General features: G+C 51.5%; 1 protein-coding gene across 1 annotated transcript in view; it reads left to right on the top strand.

Moving 5' to 3' along the window:
• Window positions 1-18,120, top strand: part of LOC137153874 (uncharacterized) — a 93,901-nt gene that overhangs the window by 6,609 nt on the left and 69,172 nt on the right. Inside the window, exons 7-11 of the mRNA XM_067549694.1 lie at window positions 1,653-2,135; window positions 9,770-9,886; window positions 12,897-13,244; window positions 14,895-15,176; window positions 17,300-17,416. Of these exons, the coding sequence (XP_067405795.1) occupies window positions 1,653-2,135; window positions 9,770-9,886; window positions 12,897-13,244; window positions 14,895-15,176; window positions 17,300-17,416 (1,347 nt within the window). The remainder of the gene's footprint in view (window positions 1-1,652; window positions 2,136-9,769; window positions 9,887-12,896; window positions 13,245-14,894; window positions 15,177-17,299; window positions 17,417-18,120) is intronic.

The raw sequence follows: 18,120 nt of genomic DNA, 5'->3' as shown, positions 1-18,120 counted from the left end.
CCCTCCCGGGCAGAGTCCCAGGCCCTGAGAGACTTGCTGGCTGCCCCAGGCTGGCCAGGCCCAGGGTGTCCAGCAGGGCCGTTGGTGCTGGCGCCGCGCTCGCTGCCAGAGCTCCCAGCCCCTGACCCAGCCCGGCCTGTTGCCCTGCACTGACCCCTCCTGCAGGTGGGGACGCTGCTGCTCTGATGGCTGAGCCCCCTCCCCCCCCTCTGCCGCTGCCTCTGCTGCTGTGCTCGCCGGCTCAGCTCGTGCTGGGACCAGTGCGGCGCTGCTGGGGCGGCTCCTTCCCTTGGCACCTGCATTATCCGTGTCTGGGGCGAGTGGGCAGGGACCTGCTCAGAGACACACGCCCTGTGCTGCACCCAGAGACCAGCCCGGGGCAGGCAGCAAAGTGCCACCGTCCTGGGATTAACCCTTTCCTTCCAGCCACCCCACCAGCCCCCAACTGGGCAGTGCCAATCGACTCCCTTTGCTCTGATCCCAGAGACCCGCGTCTGGTGCTCGGGGAGTGGCTCGGAGACCGTGTGTGCCTCCCTAGGGCCTGTCCTTCGCACCCGTCTCTTCTGAGCCCCCTGTGCTTATCTGCTTCCTCACCCCACATTTCCCCCGGCTCCTGCCCCTCGCCTCTGTGCCCCTCCTTGTCTCCACCCCTCCACTAGCCCCCCTCAGCTCTTCTGGTGCCTGCCCCTTCCTCACTCCCCTGTGACTCTGGCACCCACCTCTACCCTCCCCCTCTGCCTTTTGATGTCTGCCCCTTCCCTCCCCCCAGCTCCCTTTTAGTGCCCACCACACCCCTCATTCCCCCCATGCCTCTCTGGTGCCTGCTCCACCCCTCACCCCTTTGTCCCCTTGTCACCTGCACCTTCCCCCGCCCCATCCTTGGCCCAGTTGGTGCCCCCCAGTCCCCACGCGACCCCTCTGACACTGGGGGATGCCCCTTCCCCCGCTCCCCTCTAGTCCTCTGGGGCCAGCCCCCCTTTCACTCCCCCTCTGCCTCCCTGGGGCTCCTCTTCCCCTTAAACCCCTGACACCCGCCCCTCCCATCACCCCACTCTGCCCCCTGGCACCAGCCCTCACTCTGCCCTCCGGTGATCACCCCTGCCCTAGACACCCCCGCTGTCCTGGGCTCCTGCCTCACTCTGTGCCCCTGGTGCCTGCCTGTTCCCTCCCCCGCTGCTCCTGGCACCTGCCCCACTCCTCCTCCCCCCACCCTGGCACCTGACCCTCCTATTCACTCCCCTCTGCCCCCCCTAGAGCCCCCCTCTCCTCATTCTCCTGCCTCTTGGAGCCCACCCACCCTGTTGCCTCACCCCCGTCTGTCCTCCTGGTGCCTGCTCCTTCCCTTCCCCCCACTGCCCTTGTGCCTGCCCCTCCCCTCTGCCCTTCCTCTGCCTCTCCCAGAATCAGCCTGTCCCCTCCCCTGCCCCTGGGCTGCCCTCCCCTGCCCTGTCCCCGCTGACACCTTCCCACCCCACCCCTCCCTCGCTGCTGCTCTCCTTTCCCTCAAGTTCGCTCCCATGGGCAGAGGGGCCCTGACTCCCCTTAATGGGCAACAACCCCCCCCCAGTGATTAACGGGGACGCAGGTTAATTTCCCTTTGATCCCCGTGACCAGCCCCTGCCCCGGCCCTGACTCTGTGACTCTCTCCCCAGTGGACGTGACTCTGGATCCAGACACGGCAAATCCCTGGCTCGTCCTGTCTGAGGATCGGAAACGTGTGAGATGCGGAGACACATGCCAGGATCTGCCCGACAATCCTGAGAGATTTGATCGTTGTTCCTGTGTGCTGGGTGCTGAGGGGTTCCCGGGCGGGAGGCGTTACTGGGAGGTGCAGGTGGGAGACAGGCCTGACTGGGAGGTGGGGGTTTGTAGGGAATCTGTGAGCAGGAAGGGGACGGTCACACTCACACCTGGGAATGGATACTGGGTCCTGCGGCTGTGGGATGGGGAATATGCGGCCTGCACCGCCCCCCCAACCTCCCTCCCCATGACCGTCAGGCCCAGCCGGGTGGGGATTTTCCTGGACTATGAGGTGGGCGAGGTCTCATTTTACAATGTGACTGACAGGTCCCAGCTCTTCACTTTCACTGACACCTTCTCCGGGACGCTTCATCCTTATTTCGATCCTGGTTACGGTAATGGGGAGGAAAACGCGGCTCCCCTGATCATCTGCTGAGTTCCAGCCCAGGCCGGAGGGAATCTCTGTCCTTGACAGCGACACCCGCAGCAGAGACTGTCCCCTCCCAGCGCTACTCCCCAGCCCTCAGTTCCCAGCACCAGGCCTGTCAGATGGGGGAGGGGAGAGGGGCACAGAAGGGGGTTAGAAGGAGCCAGCCGGGGGGCAGGGCGGGGTGTGTGTGGGTTGGGTGGGGGCAATGTCACTGGTGGATGCTGAGAGTGGGAGAAGGGAGGAAGACTGGGGGGTGGGTGGGTTGTAACGAGAGAGGCCCCCAATAGAAAGAACCCCTGGCCGAAATGATGGGGGGGGGAGTTGCTGGGGAGCCCAGTGAGCAAGGGGAAGGTCCCGGCATTTCCTGGGGGAGTCTCTGCCCATGGTGGGGAGTGAAATGGCCACAGGGGGCAGGGGTGAGAGCGCTGGGGCCCTGCTGTATGGGCCGCTCTGCGCGGCTGCCTCAGCCTGTGCGGGGAGCTGGTCCCAGCGCGATGGGGGGAGAGCTGGGGGAGGGGATTCGATAGCTGGGCCAGGGAAGGGCGGTGAGAGCCCAGCCCTAGGGCTGTGTGAGAGAGGGGCCAGGCTGCGTGAATGGGACCTGCTCATGGGAAGCAGCCCAGGCAGCTTTTCCCCCTTCCCCATGTGTTTGCCCCACCCCGATGCAGTGCAACAAACGGCTCCCGGCACAGGGTGATACTGGTAGGAAATACGGACAGACAGCTCGTGTCTTCTGCTGCCCCATCACATGTTGCTGCCCATCATCTTTCCTCATCCCCTGTCCCAGGGGTAGCAGACGGTGACGGACGGGGATCAGTCACTCCTGTCCGAATTTCTACTCTGTGAAATCTCAATGTAAAATATGGAAGGAAAAAAGCGAGCTTGTTCTCATTGATAAAATATTATTACTGTAACAAGGTGTCAATACGTTAATTTACATTTCAACAACATGCTTCTAAACAGATTGTTAGCAATGGAATTAACATTTATTTTGTCTTCACTCACATGCCTTCCTCTTTGCAGCCGCTCATCTGGCAAAGGCTAAAGGCCTGGCCTCTGCCTGCCTGCTGGGAACAAAGCAGGGACTATAGCCAGTGACCCCCGGGACCTGGCCCCGTTGGCTCCAAGGGGCAGGTCGTGGATAATGGAGGGCAGCATCTGGCCTGTAGCGTGTGATGCTGAGTCTGCTTCAGTTAGATAGACAAACCTCCTGCCCCGAAATGAACGTGCAGGGGGATGGGACCGTCCCACTGAGATTCTCTCTCCTATTCCTTGTATCTATTCCCAAAGGGACACACAGAGAGAAGGAGACGGTGGAGTGTGAGTTTCAGAGAGTCCAGGGGGCTCTGAGAGGAGCATTAGCAGAGGAGTAGTTGCTCCTGCAGAGAGGAGGAGGAGAGGGAGACTCTGGAGAGACTCTGGGAAACGTAGCCAAACTCTCCCAGCAAAGCTTCTCTCGGACTTGGCTGGGCATCGAGACAGAGAAGTGTCAGCTGGGCTCCTGAAGGTGAAACAGCATAAAAAATCCCCCCATCCCCTCACAGCATGTATTGGATTAAAATGAACTCGCCTCCTTGTGAGGGGCCCTGGCGCTGTAGGGAGATGATAAATTTACTTTCTCAGTGTAGGAGGACTATATAATGACTCACATTCATGGTATTCCAACATGGAGGAAAACTGCTAAGAATGGTCCATTAGTGAAATAATTCCTTACAGAAACACTGAGTTGGAAAAATAATCACTGATTAGACCTGAAAAATAGTTCACTGCATAACATGACAAAAAGCACAAAGAACGGCTCATTCAAAGAACATAGTCACTGTTCTCCTCACTGGAATGAAAACAACAAGAGTTCTGTGGCAAACTTTAAAGTGCCACTGAACTCTCGTTGTTTTTGCTGTATACAGACTAACACGGCTACCCCTCTGGAACTACACTGGAATAGTGATAATTTCACCAGGACATACACCAGACATTAAGATTAAGCTAACACCAGTGTTTCTTTTGCTTTTCCTTTTTTAAAAAACAAAATCATATATAATTGCACGTCACTATAGCAACATCCATAACAGATCAGTTTGTTACGATCAATTTGGTAGAGCAAACTTTACCCCCAAAAGAAAAAAATAAAATAAAAAACTTTAAAAAAATTGTGAAGACTAGTTTGTCACAGGAATACACCACAGCTACAGTATAAGCTAATACATTTCAAGCTACTGTATAGAAATAGGACACTAGCATGCACAACATTGTATCAATAGAGTAATGGAGCAGTAATCATTTCACTGAAGAGACGGTGTCATAGGCACATGCATTTCTTTAAAAAAAGAAACCATTCAAGCTGCTTAAAAATCGAGTCCCCATCCCCACTCCATTTTTTAGCCCCCTTGTGCGATCTTTCCTGCATAATTTTCTAAAGCAGCAACAGCAAACGCTGAAATAAAAAATGGGTTTTGTAATTCCAGTAAATCACTTCCAGATTATACAGCTAGGGACAACACTGCTCACTGGACATGAAGTGAAATGAAATAAAGTTAAGAAGCCTAAATAAATCTTCCAGTCCATGGCATTGACTGTAGGTTTCTGTCAGTTACCTGAGCTGCAAGCCTCTTCCTATTGATCTTTCCAGTAGGGTTCGTTAATCAGGCTATTTCATTTGAAGTTTGCAAAGGTGGGCTTCATTTGAAGTCACTCAGTGCAAACTCTGTGATGTTGCAAATATATGTGCACGTGGTCATTTCTAGTAAGCCTATCTTTGCATGATTTGCATGATTGCCATTTTAAATTCCATTCAAAAGCCCCCCAAAAACAGTTTATTCCTCCTGCCTTGTACTGTTCAACTGACAAGTGTGTGTCTGTCACAGGCCACCTGTGCTGCTGTGTATAGTTAGTAAAAGGGTCACCTGGCCGCACTGCGCCCCTGAGATTCCTTCAGGCTGTAACTTCAGTGTAAAGCACAAAAGATGCAAAACCCTCAGTTTCTGGGCTCTGAGCCAACTGGCTGGATTCATACAAACCACGTGAGTTCCCCTTGCACCATCCCCAGCTCCTTCCAGAACAGGGAAGGGAGGAAATGCTGCATCATCACTGCCATTTGGACAAACGCCCTGAGCCAGAGACCTCCTTGCTAACATCCCTCGGCCCAGCAGCCCTGAGCCCTCCTCCCTCTCCTCAGTGCCCCCTTCTACTGCCCCCCCCAGCACCCACACCTGTGCCCCCCAGCACCTCTCGCCACTGCCCCTCCCCCAGGAGCCCCTGCCACTGCCCCTCCCCCAGCAGCCTCTGCCCCCTCCCCCCAACACCCCTCACTGCCCCTCCCCCTGGCGGGTGCAGGGTGGTGAAAACTTTGTGGTGCTTTTTGCTGCTGCTGCTTTATTTTCTCAGCTGCAGAAAGCTGTGTTCGCTGGTGCTGCGCAGAGGGGAATTATTGGGCACATAGTGATCCATGGAGAGCAGGCAGAGCAGGCTCCAGGGGTGGCAGTGACACCCCCTGCGCTGGCATCCACATCAAACCGTCCCTGCCAGAGAATCAGGCCTGTCCCTGCATCCCTGTGACTGGGGGTGTTTCTTTAAGAGGAGTTTCCTCTCTGCCACAGTCAGCCAGAGACACAGCAAACCGTTACTTTAGTTTAGTTCAGTACTTTCCTTCTCCTTTTTGATGCAGGTGGAAGCGGCAGGGGGGCCGGGCGCTGGGCCCGGTTAATGGAGTCACACGTAACAAGTAATGGTGAGGAGTCTGGTCTCACCCTGTGGCTTCGTGACTCCCTGGGCGGAACGGGTGCCGCAGCCTCGGTAAGTGAAATGGGGGCTGATGGCGCCAACTCTCCGTGGCGAAGGGGCCGGGGGTGCTAGAGACACTGAGGGCCCTGGGAAGAGACAGACACGGCTTCAAACAAAGCTTCTTTCCAGGATTCAGCGGGGGGGAGCTCTGGGCTCTGGGTCCCCAGCTCCCCGGCTCTGGCTGAGGCGTCCGGACACGCAGCACTTGTCCTGCGGATGAGCTGCTGCTACCAACGGGCCTCACTGAAGGGATTGTCAGGGAGAAACTGGCACCTGCTGAGTCTGATATAAACCTGGCTGTGGAAACGTCCTGCAAATTCAGAGATTTCTCTGTTCATTTGAACACAGACCGGGACGCTGGCGCAGCGCTGCCCTCCCGCCCTTTTTCACTGCTCTGCTCTCTGCAGTGATGTTAGATGCTACTTGGCCAGCAATCGCTTCTTGTGATGATGATGTGAGGCGGGGGAGGGGTTTGTATTTGTTTGTGTTTCTTTCTCCCCCGTCATCACCTTTGTTGGTAAATCACTAACCTGAAGTTCAAGAATGAGGGGGTGAAAGACAAGAAGAGAAAAACCTTGGTCCAGTGAATCCTTCCCAGCCCCACCTGAGTCTGCAGGGCCAATGTTACTTCCAGAGCAGGGGGTGCTTCATCTCCCCCCAGAGCTCTGGGGTGTGAGGGGGGGAGGCCGTGAATCTGCATCCTGGATCCCTAGTCGGGCTCCCTTCCTGGCCAATGCTGGCCTCTCTGTGGGCAACGCTGGCCCTGGCGGCTTCCCAGTCTAGGGAAAGTCACAGGCACAGTCTGTTTCCTGGGAGGACATTACACCACGGCACAGCCTGGCAGGGGTCGCATGCCTGGGTGCAGCATGAGCCCTGAGTGACTCTAAGGGCTGGTCTAAACCAGAAGGTTAGGTCAGCCCAGCTACATCACTCAGGATGTGATTTAGCTGACCTAAGCCCTAGGCCTGGTCTGCACTGCCGGCAGCCGTTGACAGGAGATACACAAGTTACATTCTGTAGCTTGAGTATCTCCCGTCAACTTGCTTATGTTCCCTACTGAGGCATCTGGGACTCCTGGCTTCAACCTCGGCTTAATTTTGGCTTCACCTCCTGACCCGGACCCTGAAACCTGAGTTGGATTGTGAACCTTGGTATCGACCCTGGCCGGGAACCTGACTACAAACTCCTCTGCCACTCCCAGCCTCAGATTTGACCCTGCTCTGACCCTGGGTCCTGACTGCCCTTGTCAGGATCCTGACAGATGTTCCCCAAAGATCCCAGTTATAAAGAAAAAGAGGATGATACAAATCTCCGTGGATCTTAACAGACTTAATGAAGCAGTTGTGAGAGAAAAATGGGATGACTTCCTCCCAGTGTCAGGAGGATACAAAGTGAAAGGAGCTGCAGTGTTCCCCAAGTTGGAGGCCTTGAGCCAATTCTGGCAAATTTCTTTCACCAAAGGAAGTGCTCAGCTGACGTGTCTCAAACCCTGGGAGAGATTTTGCTTTGGAAGATTGTCTTTTGGCATTACCGGTGCAGCTGGTATTCCACAAAGACAGATTGCAGAACTGTTAATGAGCACAATGGGATTGTAGCTTTCATGGATGATATTCTGATCGATGGGTCTTCAGTGGAGTAACACAACAAAATCCTCAATGAGGTGAAAGCAGCTGTGATGCTGGAGCGTTTCCAGTGTAGACACAACATAACACGTTACCTAAAGCTCTGTGTCTCTCAGCGCTGAGGGCCAAAAGTGGCCCGTGGAGTTTTTCAAAGAGGCCCGACGCTCCCCTCCTGCTGGCTGCAGAAGGGAGCCGCCATCTAAGGACTCAGGTGGAGTGTGTTGCCGTGGGCTACAAGACCGGTGCAGGCTCCTTGCTCCAGCCAAAGGGACGAGAGATCAGTGCACCCCTCCCCCTGGCTGTTGCAGTGATTTCCCGTCCCCCTGGCTGCAGAAGGGAGCCGCTGCTTAGTTACCCAGGTGGAATGCAAGGGGCTACAGGGCACGTGCAATTTCCCTGCTGCAGCCAGGGGGATGGGAGATCAGATGGGAGACAGCCTCTGCACCGAACTCCTTACATCTGGCTGCAGTGGGAGCTGGGGATGGGGGCGGCGCGGCTGGTGGAGCAGCCAGCACCCATCATGCTTGAGGAGAGGCAGGACTCTACAAATCAGTGCCTTACCACCCACCATGACTTAGCTGCCAGGCCACGTGCTTCAGTGTGTGGGGACAGTCACCCATCTACACTAGTGCTTTGTGTGCGAGTGTGTGACGTACTGTGAGTAAGTTGTAGTTGTAAAATAGTGAATGTAAAAATGAGCACAGTAGCTGTGACCTGTCCGTGCCCAGGGCAGCCACCTGAAAATGCCAAGGTCAGGGCAGGCTGTAAAAGGAGAGCAGATTCTCCCAGCACTGGTGGGTGACACTGAAGTCAGACTTTCCAACCAGCCACAAACAGTGCTTCTGATTCCCCAAACCAGTTATCAAGAAGCCTGTATACAAATAGACACAGCCCGCCCCCTTTACTGCATTCCAGTCTCCGGCTCCCAATCAGCCACTAGGTCCAGTAAAGAGACCAGTTATTTAAACTCTATGCTCTTTACCAAAAAGTTTCTCCTGACCCCAAAGGGTCAGCCACAGCACCAGATCAATAGAAGTTTGGATCTTACCCAAAATACCACACTGCCAGCCAATCCTTCAGTAACTAAAACTAAAGGTTTATTATAGAAAGAAAGAAACAAACTATAAGAGAAGTGATACAGGATTAAAGCAATCAGATACATATAAATGATTTGGAAGTCCATATACTCAGGTTTCTAGGAGAATTGTGGAGTTTGCGAGCTTGTATGGTCCCTCTGGTGTACATCCAGTATTTGGATGGGTCTCAGTCCTTTGGTTCAGTTGCAGATGAATTGATCCAGAGGTAGGTAGGTGGCTGAAGCTGAACAGGATTGAAGACAAAAATGGATTCCCAAGCCACTGCCTTATATACCCTCTGGCCCTGGCCATGCTGTTTGTGGAATTTTACAGGAACTAAAATGGAATCCAGAGTCACATGAGCAAGTCCTGGTGACTCATCAGGTATGTCTCCAGTTTCTTTCCCCGGCCCCTTGCATCTGTGGATGTCTCAATGGTCCATTAAACAGGCTATTGTTCTGCTGCCACTCTGTCTAGGGTGTGTCTCAGACAGCACAGTTTGAAATACAGATATATCAAATACATCCATAACTTCCATTACAGATATACCACGTGAACATACACATCATCATCTTACTTAGCACATCATAACCTTTCTAACAGTACCTGACATGGCATATCTCACACGAATTATTATGATTTTGACACACTGATGTTAACCAATATGATAAATGCCCCCCCCTTCGATCCAGCCAGTGTGACAGTAGCATCAAAATGTTCCTTGTAAATATGTAGTGATTTGCAGTCCATAATGGTGTGTGCGGCAACACATTGTTTGTGAGTTGATAGACGGGTGGCCCTTCATGGTTGTAAAACTGATATTTGTGGCCCTCGAGTGAAAAAGGTTGGGAGCCACTGATCTAAACAGAGCTGACAGCCCCACAGGTGCCAGCCATGGTGTGCGCGTGGTGTGGAACGGCTGCCGGCAGCTCTGGGGTTTTAGCCACAGCGACATCGAACCAGCTCCAAGCCAGGGCAGACGAGGCCGATGGGGGAAATCCCTTCCCTGCCGGTGTATGTTCGGCAGCAGTGAGGCTTGTTCCCTCCTCCCCACTGCCCGTGTCCCTGTCCCTGCGTCACACTCACTCGCCGTCTGGTTTGTTATTTCTCCTCTTCCCCAGGCCAAGCTGCGATGAGTGGGAAGGTTCCCTCGTTCTCCCCCGGCTGCACAGTGAGCTCCGCTCTGCCCAGCTACCTCGCTCTCTGCCTCGCTCTGCAGGCACACAGGCTGGCGTCAGGTAGGAGCTCCGGCCCCTCGCTGGGTTTGCTGCACGTTGCTATTGCTGGTCATCACCGTCCCTCTCGCGTCACGGCCTGGTCTGATAACCCTCCTCTGCTCCACCCGCCTGCTGAGGCTTTGCTCTTTACACAGCAACTGGCCACATGGAGACACCACAGGGCACAGCTGGGTCCCCAGGAACCATGGTTACTAGCTACACACAACGTTGTCAGGCCTGGACACGACACCATCCTACGGCTCTGGCTGGGTCCTGGCAGCTTCTAAAACACAGAACCCAGCAAGCGCCACGGCAGGGCTCACAAACTATTTAAAGGACATTTCCCAATTTCCCCACACACCGCACTGCCCGACCACGCACGTCCCAAATCAGACTCTGCAGCCACAAACGAATCCTGAATCCCAGACTCTCCAGTTACCAAGTGACAACCCACAAGTTCCTCCTGCTGCACTGGACACGTCTGATTAGGGCTCAGAGCTAAACCTCATCTTGCGATAAGGATGTGAGGACATTTGCCGGCTTCTTCATTCTGTGCCCTTGGTGAAGCCCTTATGGTGACCCTCACCATCCCCAGCTACTCAGGCTCTGTGGTTCCATCCTGCTGTGGTTTCCAACCTGCCAATTTAACCAGCTCTCTCTGTGTCTCCTGATGCTGAATCTCTGCCCTGAGACACACCCCCAGTCTCTGCACTTTTCTATCTGCCTCTTTCTCCCTCTCCATTATCTGACCTCTGACTTCACCTGCATAGTGATGACGATCTATGTTCACATCTGTACACCTTGCAAGTCCTTACACAGTCCCTACACCCGTCGGGAAGGCCCCCCCACAGAAGCAGCATGACATGTCCTTAGTGTATCAGAGAACCAGGCCCCCCAGTATCCATTACACCCAGGGTGCCCATGAGAAGTGTTGATCCCTATTCACAGATACTAGGGACAGTGTGTAACATTCACAGGTGAGCTCTGTGTGACAGACACTGCAACCACACTCGCTATTTTGGGGATTACTGAATGAATGTTATGAATGTTCTGTGTATTTTTGTATCTGCCTTATAAATAGTATCTGTATGTGCTATGTGTATCTGTGTGTGCTCAGGGCTGTAATCTATGCCATGGGGGAGGAATATCCCATCTGCTCCACTATCTATAAACCATGGGGGGTAATTACCTCTGGGACAGGTAACAGCTCCAGATGAGTACCACTCCTAGGGAAAATTGCTTGAACTAGTTCAGACCAGGTCCCAGAAGCCAAAGAGAACAAAGATTTTTGGTATAAACCCTTGATTTAAACTGACCGGAAGCCTGGGATCTTGGACTACAAAGCAATGACCTGTTAATCAAGAGGGTGAACCCTTAGAGAAGGATCTGAAAGACTTTGGAACCTACCAGAGAGTCCCATGTGCCAGATGAGAATCTTTGTTATAAGCGGGATGTGTCCAGACCATCGATTCATTTATGTTTTCTCTGTCAGGCTTTTGTCCTTTAATATTCTCTGCTTTTGAAGAGCCGTTTGGTTACTGGTAGCTGCTGGCACACACTGTTCATAGTCCTGAGAGGGAAAGCAAAGCGCAGGTGTGCTGGACTTTAGTCAGGCCTCCTGGGAAAAGCACAGAGAACTGCAGGGGGCTGTGACCCTTCCATGCCTAGGGCAGCCACCTGAAAATGCCAAGGTCAGGGCAGGCTGTAAAAGGAGAGCAGATTCTCCCAGCACTGGTGGGTGGCACTGAAGCCAGACTTCCCAACCAGCCACAAACTATGCTTGTGATTCCCCACACTGGTCATCAAGAAGCCAGTATACAAATACACACAACTCCCTTTACTGCATTCCAGTCTCCGGCTCCCAGTCAGCCATTAGGTCCAGTAAAGAGACCAGTTATTTAAACTCTATGCTCTTTACTAAAAAGGTTCCCTCTGACCCCAAGGAGTCAGCCACAGTATCAGATCAATAGAAGTTTGGATCTTACCCAAAATACCATGCTGCCAGCCAATCCTTTAGTAACTAAAACTAATGGTTTATTATAAAAAGAAAGAAGCAAACTATAAGAGAAATGTTAAAGGATTAAATCAATCAAATACATACAAATGATTTGAAAGTCCATATATATCAAGTTTCTAGAATAATTGTGGAGTTTGCAGATTTGTATAACCCCTCTGGTATACATCCAGTACCTGGATGGGTCTCAGTCCTTTGTTTCACAGCTTCAGTTCAGTTCAGTTATAGATGAGGTGATCCAGAGGTAGGTTGGAGACTGAAAGACAGAGTAAAGACAAAATGGATCCTGGGCCTCTCCCTTTTATGTCCTCTGGCTTTTTTCTATGCTGCTTGTGGAATTTCACAGGAACCAAAATGGAGTCCAGAGTCACATGAGCAAGTCCTGGTGGCTCATCAGGTATATCCCTGGCTTCTCCCCCTGGGCCCCTTGCACCTGTGAATCTCTTAATGGGCCATTAAGCAGGCTGATGTTCTGCAGCCATCCTGCCTGACGTGTTACCGAGACACATCACAGTTTGAAATACAGATATATCAAACATATCCATAACTTCCATTACACATATAACACATGAACATAAACATCATCATCGTACTTAGCACATTATAGCCTTTCTAACAGTACCTGACACGGCATATCTCACATGAATTATTATGATTTTGACATACTGATGTTAAATAATTCAATAAATGTCCCCCCTCAATCCAGCCAGCGTGACAGGGGCTGCAATCCTAAAACCCCTGTGTGGCGGGGGAGGGTTGTGGGTTCCTGCCCAGAGAGAGGTGATGGCTGGAGGCCTGAGGGGACAATCCTTGAGCAGACCATGGAGGGGGTCAGAGGTGCAGTTACCCCAAGCCTGTGACTCTCTGCACCCACAGACATGTCTGGGGTACTGCATGGGTACGTGGTGCTCACTTCTAACGTAGGGCGCTCTCTTACTGTGAGTCTTGCTGCTGAATTCATGCCAACCCCCAGCCCCTCGCTGATTTAATTTCCATTTATCACTGCACATTTCACAGCACAGTTCACAGTGACAGGACCTGACCATCCAATCACCACCTCTCTAGGTGGGGAGGCCGTCCTGCCCTGCCACCTCTCTCCCAGGATGAGTGCTGAGAGCATGGAGCTGAGATGGTTCCGATCCCGGTTCTCTGCAGTCATGCACCTGTACCGTGGTGGACAGGATCAGTATGGAGAGCAGATGCCGGAATATCAAGGAAGAACTGAGCTCTTGAAAGTCGACATTGCCAATGGGAGTGTTTCCCTGAGAATACTCAATATCCGTCCCTCAGACGATGGGCAGTACAAGTGTTTTTTTCAGTCCGGTGTCTCTTATGAAGAAGCTTTATTGAAACTGCAGGTGGCAGGTCAGTAACTTGTTCTGATGTTTTGATATCTTCAACAAGGTGATAAGTGGAGTCAGAAGGTTCATGATGAGATGACACCTGATTTTTCTCATTGTGGTAGGACAGTAGCTCTGGTCTGGTTAAGCGTGACTCTAGTTTACTGTTGAACAGCCAGTTTTTTCCAAGTGTGCTAAAATCCACACACATGTTCAGACTGTCTTGCAAATGCTGTGACTCATTGGAGTCTGGGGTAGGGTTAATGGCGAAATTTGAGGTTGTTTGAGCAAGGGGTTAATGAGATACACAAACACCTCAAAACAGTCAGGTGACATTAACATGTTGTGGTTATTACAATTTTTTTGTGCACACCTGGGGGCAAAGGATGGCTCTAATCCTCCCCAAACTCACCAGCTGGGATTGATCTCAACTCGTGTCTGGCATCCAGAGGGTAACAGTGGTTGATACACAGGGTGCTGTAGCCCAGAACCTGGTCTAAGAACTGAGAAACTCTCCTCCAGGAAGGGTAAAGTTTGGAGGCCTCACACTTGAAGGTGGACAGAAAGGAGACAGAAGTGAAGCTAGTTCTGTAACCGTGACATGAAGTTTATGTCAGGCGTAGCGAACTCCGGCTCTACACTCAAACACTGAGCCTGCTCCACACAAACCAAACCAGACTTGCCAAATGTTATCACTCCTTCTCCTTTTCCCTGGGGAGTTCTTCTGACACATTGCCTTCGCTTACCCCACCCTAGGCCCTGGAGATCAGTCTTGTGTGCCACCAAACTAATGACAATCGCAAGGACAACCCCCATTTCCCAAATTTATGAGGGTTTTTCAATGGGTGTGTGTGTGGCTTCTGGTCTGTTTGATCCCTGTGCAATGGAGCTCCCAATTGTGACCAGAACGGTCAGTGTCAGGGATTGTGGGACAGCTGCTGAAAGACAGTTAGGGTCAATATAAATAACACGGTGTCTTCACTCGTTCTGCATCAATCTCTGTACATCAACCTCAGCTCAACATTGCGCAGGGAGGTGATGTTACTATGTTGGCGTCATGGGGCTCTTACATCGGTGGGAGACAAATTTAAGTGTAAACTGATGCACAACCAGATCAATGCAAAGTGGCGTATGTCGACCTATCATTGTAGTGTAGACCAGACCTGAGTGTTTCCTGGCTCTCAGAGGTGTCTATTTTCTGCTGCCACCTTCTGTGCTCCGGAAAAGTAGGAGACACTGTCAAGCAGCCTGAACTCCCTGTAATAAAGATTTTTGTTAGTGAATTAATATAAGGCTTGTCTACACCTACATCTGCACTGGTTTCCATGAACTAGTGCAAACCTTTGTGTGGACACAACCCTTAAATGGGTTAGGAAATGGCTTATCATGATTTATCTTGACTTAAGAGTGCCCATCCAGGAGTTTGCTCTGGTTTAATTACACAAGTTTAGTTCAACTAGAACCAGTTCATGCACAGAACAGCCCCAGACATTAACATTAATTCTACTGTGTATCAGACAGGAATCTGGCTGGATTAACTGACCAGCCCACACCCGTGGACTCACATTCAATTATTATTTTAACAGGAAATGGCTTTTGATAATAGTGTAATAAAATGTTTGGCTCATTATGGGACACTGTAGGATCATCTCAAGTTCACTTATTTCTTCTGCAGGTTTGGGCTCTGATCCTGCCATCTCTGTGGAGGGACATCAGGATGGAGGGATCCGGGTTGTGTGTCGATCATTCGGATGGTTCCCAGAGCCCGAGGTGCTGTGGAGAGATCTCCAGGGGCAGCTCTTACCATCAGCCTCTGAAAACATATCCCAAGAGGCCAATGGCCTGTTTCAAACAGAGGCTGCCATTGTTCTAACAGAGGAGTCCAACCGGAAAGTGTCCTGCTGTGTCAGGAACCCCCGACTGAACCAGGAGAGGGAGTCAGCAATTTCCATAGCAGGTCAATGCCCGTCCAAGCCGCATGTGGCTAGACTGAAGCGCTGCACACGTAGGTGGAGAGTATTTATCATTGGGTCTCCTATTTATTGGCTTGAACCTTCAAAGTGCTGAGAACTTCTTGGAAAGTCCTGAGAAGCCTCAGTGCTCTGTGCCTCCAGTAGGAGCTGAGGGTGTTCAGCACCTTGCAGGCTGGGACGCCATTGCCCAGCTTTTCAGAACAGCTCAGCACTTTCAGTGCATGGCAACAGGGTCCACACAGCCAGTGAGTGCGCAGCAGGCTGGTGCGAGGTGAATTTACTTCCCAGCTTGCCACACGTTAACTGTTCCTGTAAACGAGACAACGTAAAGCAAGGTGCGGAGAACTGGGCCCGCTGCCTTAGGGAGCAGCCCCTCTCCATTGTGGGGTCTTGTGTGTTAAGGGTCTGGATTCTAAGAAACAAAGTTGTGTTACGCTACAACCCCCCAGCAAGAATATTTGTGTTTGTCGCTAACTTCCCTGTGTGTGTGCTGTCCACACCACAGTTCTCAATGTGGGGTGGGGGAGAGAATTCTCCTTTGTTCTCAGAGAGACTCGCTCTGTGCTGAGTATTTATGAAAGTCTGGCTAAGAAGTCACTTTCCTGGACAGCACAAGGGAGCCCTGGCTATGGTCTGAGCACTGCTACTTAGATGACATCTGAAAACACCACATCAGAGTGAGAGCTGCACTGTGAGCCCGTCCTGCAGTTCAGACTCTGACTAAACTCCCACCACCTTAAATGAGAGCGTTGCCAAAATCAGAGCTGAGGATCAGGCTGTAACTTGTATTTAATAACCCAGAAAGCAGTAAATGCAGAGCTCTACAGCCCAGCCGCATAACCCCAGTCACCATGGGAATGTGCACTGCAGTTTTTCATTTCACAGTCACATAGTGGGCCTGATCCTGCCTCCCCTGTATAAGCAGGTCAATGGGAGTGCTAGCAATAAAGGATCAGGCCCAAAATATTCAGAAACAAAATCTGTTCAGGTTTTATGTATTATTATTTACTAAATAACTCTGTTAATACAGAATGACTATTTCATCACTGTCATAATAAGAATGGTGCATTTTTAAGCACCATTCATCTGAGATCTCGAAGTGCTGCACTGCTGATTAGCCTGTGGGATGCCCAGTGTTACCTGATGGGTGTGTTCAAGGCACACACAGTGAGAGTATAAAACAAAACACAAATACTCTCCCTGGCAGGCTGCAATGTAACACTGCTTTACGTCTGAGAATCCAGAACTCCAACACACCACAGCCAAATCCATATAGACAGAGAGAGAACAAAGCAGACTGCTCCTTAAGGCAGAGTGGCAGAACCAAACCATCCTGCTCCAGGCTGGCTCTATGCAGACTGACTGCAGAGGACCCAGATACATGGCCCCGGCTACAGAGCCCTCAAGCCAGCAAGCAGGCCCAGCAATCCCCTCAGGATTTAAAGTGACAACGTGTAATGTTTGCACAGTTTCAATACACCACACTGATCGCTTAGCAAAGGACTCTTTACTCAGCCATTGCTCCTGGGCCCAGGCACCAGGAATCTGGAAGTGTTTTTACTCTGAATCTCCAGGCTGAAGTTTTGTTTTTATTAAAATCCTGCGTTAACATATTTTGGGCCAGACTCTTTAGTGAACGTGAACCCCTCTGAGCCCAGGAGAGTCGGGGTGTCAGGAAGCTGGTTACAACTGGAGCCCTTTGTACAAAATACAACATTTGTATCTGCATCCGATCTGCGACCCGCAAACATGGTCCGCGGATGTAAAGCAGATATCCACAGATTTGCTGGGCTCTCGTTACAAGTATCTGATTCTGAGGGCCAGTCTGTACTGGCTGCAGCCCTGACAAGATAGAGCAGCCTAGGGAATGCTTGAGTGCAGCACAACAAAGTTCCACTCTACCCCCTCCTTACCTCTAACACGCCCCCTCCCATTAATGGTCAGTCCAGGCTAAAGCTTGGACATTCATTGGCTTAATAATAAAGTACAAAGAAGCCAAATCTTCCCTGTGAGATTCTTTTAACTGGTCACAGTGTCACCATTGTCCCAGTGCCTGTCTTCATTCTGCACGTGTTTGCTCCCAAGTCAACAGCACTTTCTCTTGCAGAGCTGTTTTTCCTGAGGCTCAATCCCTGGCTGGTGGCTCTGAGTGTGACCCTGGCTCTCCTGGCTGGTCTCATTCCCCTGGCCAGTTACTGCTTCTGGAAGCAACACAGAGCGAAAGGTAAAGTGACAAGAGGGGAGAAATTAAACACACACATAACAAGCTATAAACCCGCTGAAGGGGCAGATGTTTCAAGTTCTTCAGTCTGTGGAAAGTTATTGGGAGCCCCAGGATGGATGTCAGGGTGGGAGGTGCCTGCACGTCACCCCATGACACTAGGGGGTGCTCTGGAGCTGGCATCCTCCAATACCTATGTAGACAAGTCCTGACTTACACCAGGGGCTGCTTTAGCATGCAGGGTACCAAGCGACATTAGCTCTCATGCGCCTCTGGGGCTGCAGTGGATTTTCATGAGAGCCTAAACTTCAAGGGAACTAGTTTTATTTGGGAATTATTATCTAGATCCAGAAACAGGCCTTTAAATGTACATTCACTAGGGCCCCAGTTCAGCAGGGAAGTTAAGCACTTGCTGAACTTTCAGCCCAGGAGTCAATCCAGCCCTGTTCAGCAGGTGCTATGTGTTTTGCTGAAGCAGACTCCAAAACAGAAGCTTTTAAGAACACAGGAGTCACCAGAGCAAATGGGACGAGTCTGTCTAGTCTGGGATCCTGTCTCTGACAGAGGCCCCAGTCTCTGATCCATGACAGTCTTACCTCTCATGATTCGGTGATTGAGTTTCCTTATAACCTCGTGTGAGGAACTTCGTCAAAGGCTTTTGAAAGTCCACAGAAACCGTTGGCTCACCCACCTTGTCTAATTTTCTT

This window comes from Emydura macquarii, unplaced genomic scaffold, assembly GCF_026122565.2.
Source record: "Emydura macquarii macquarii isolate MOO-44397 ecotype Brisbane River unplaced genomic scaffold, CSIRO-AGI_Emac_v2 contig_294, whole genome shotgun sequence".
Classification (NCBI taxonomy): Eukaryota; Metazoa; Chordata; order Testudines; family Chelidae; genus Emydura; species Emydura macquarii.
This window is presented reverse-complemented; position numbering and strand designations above follow the sequence as displayed.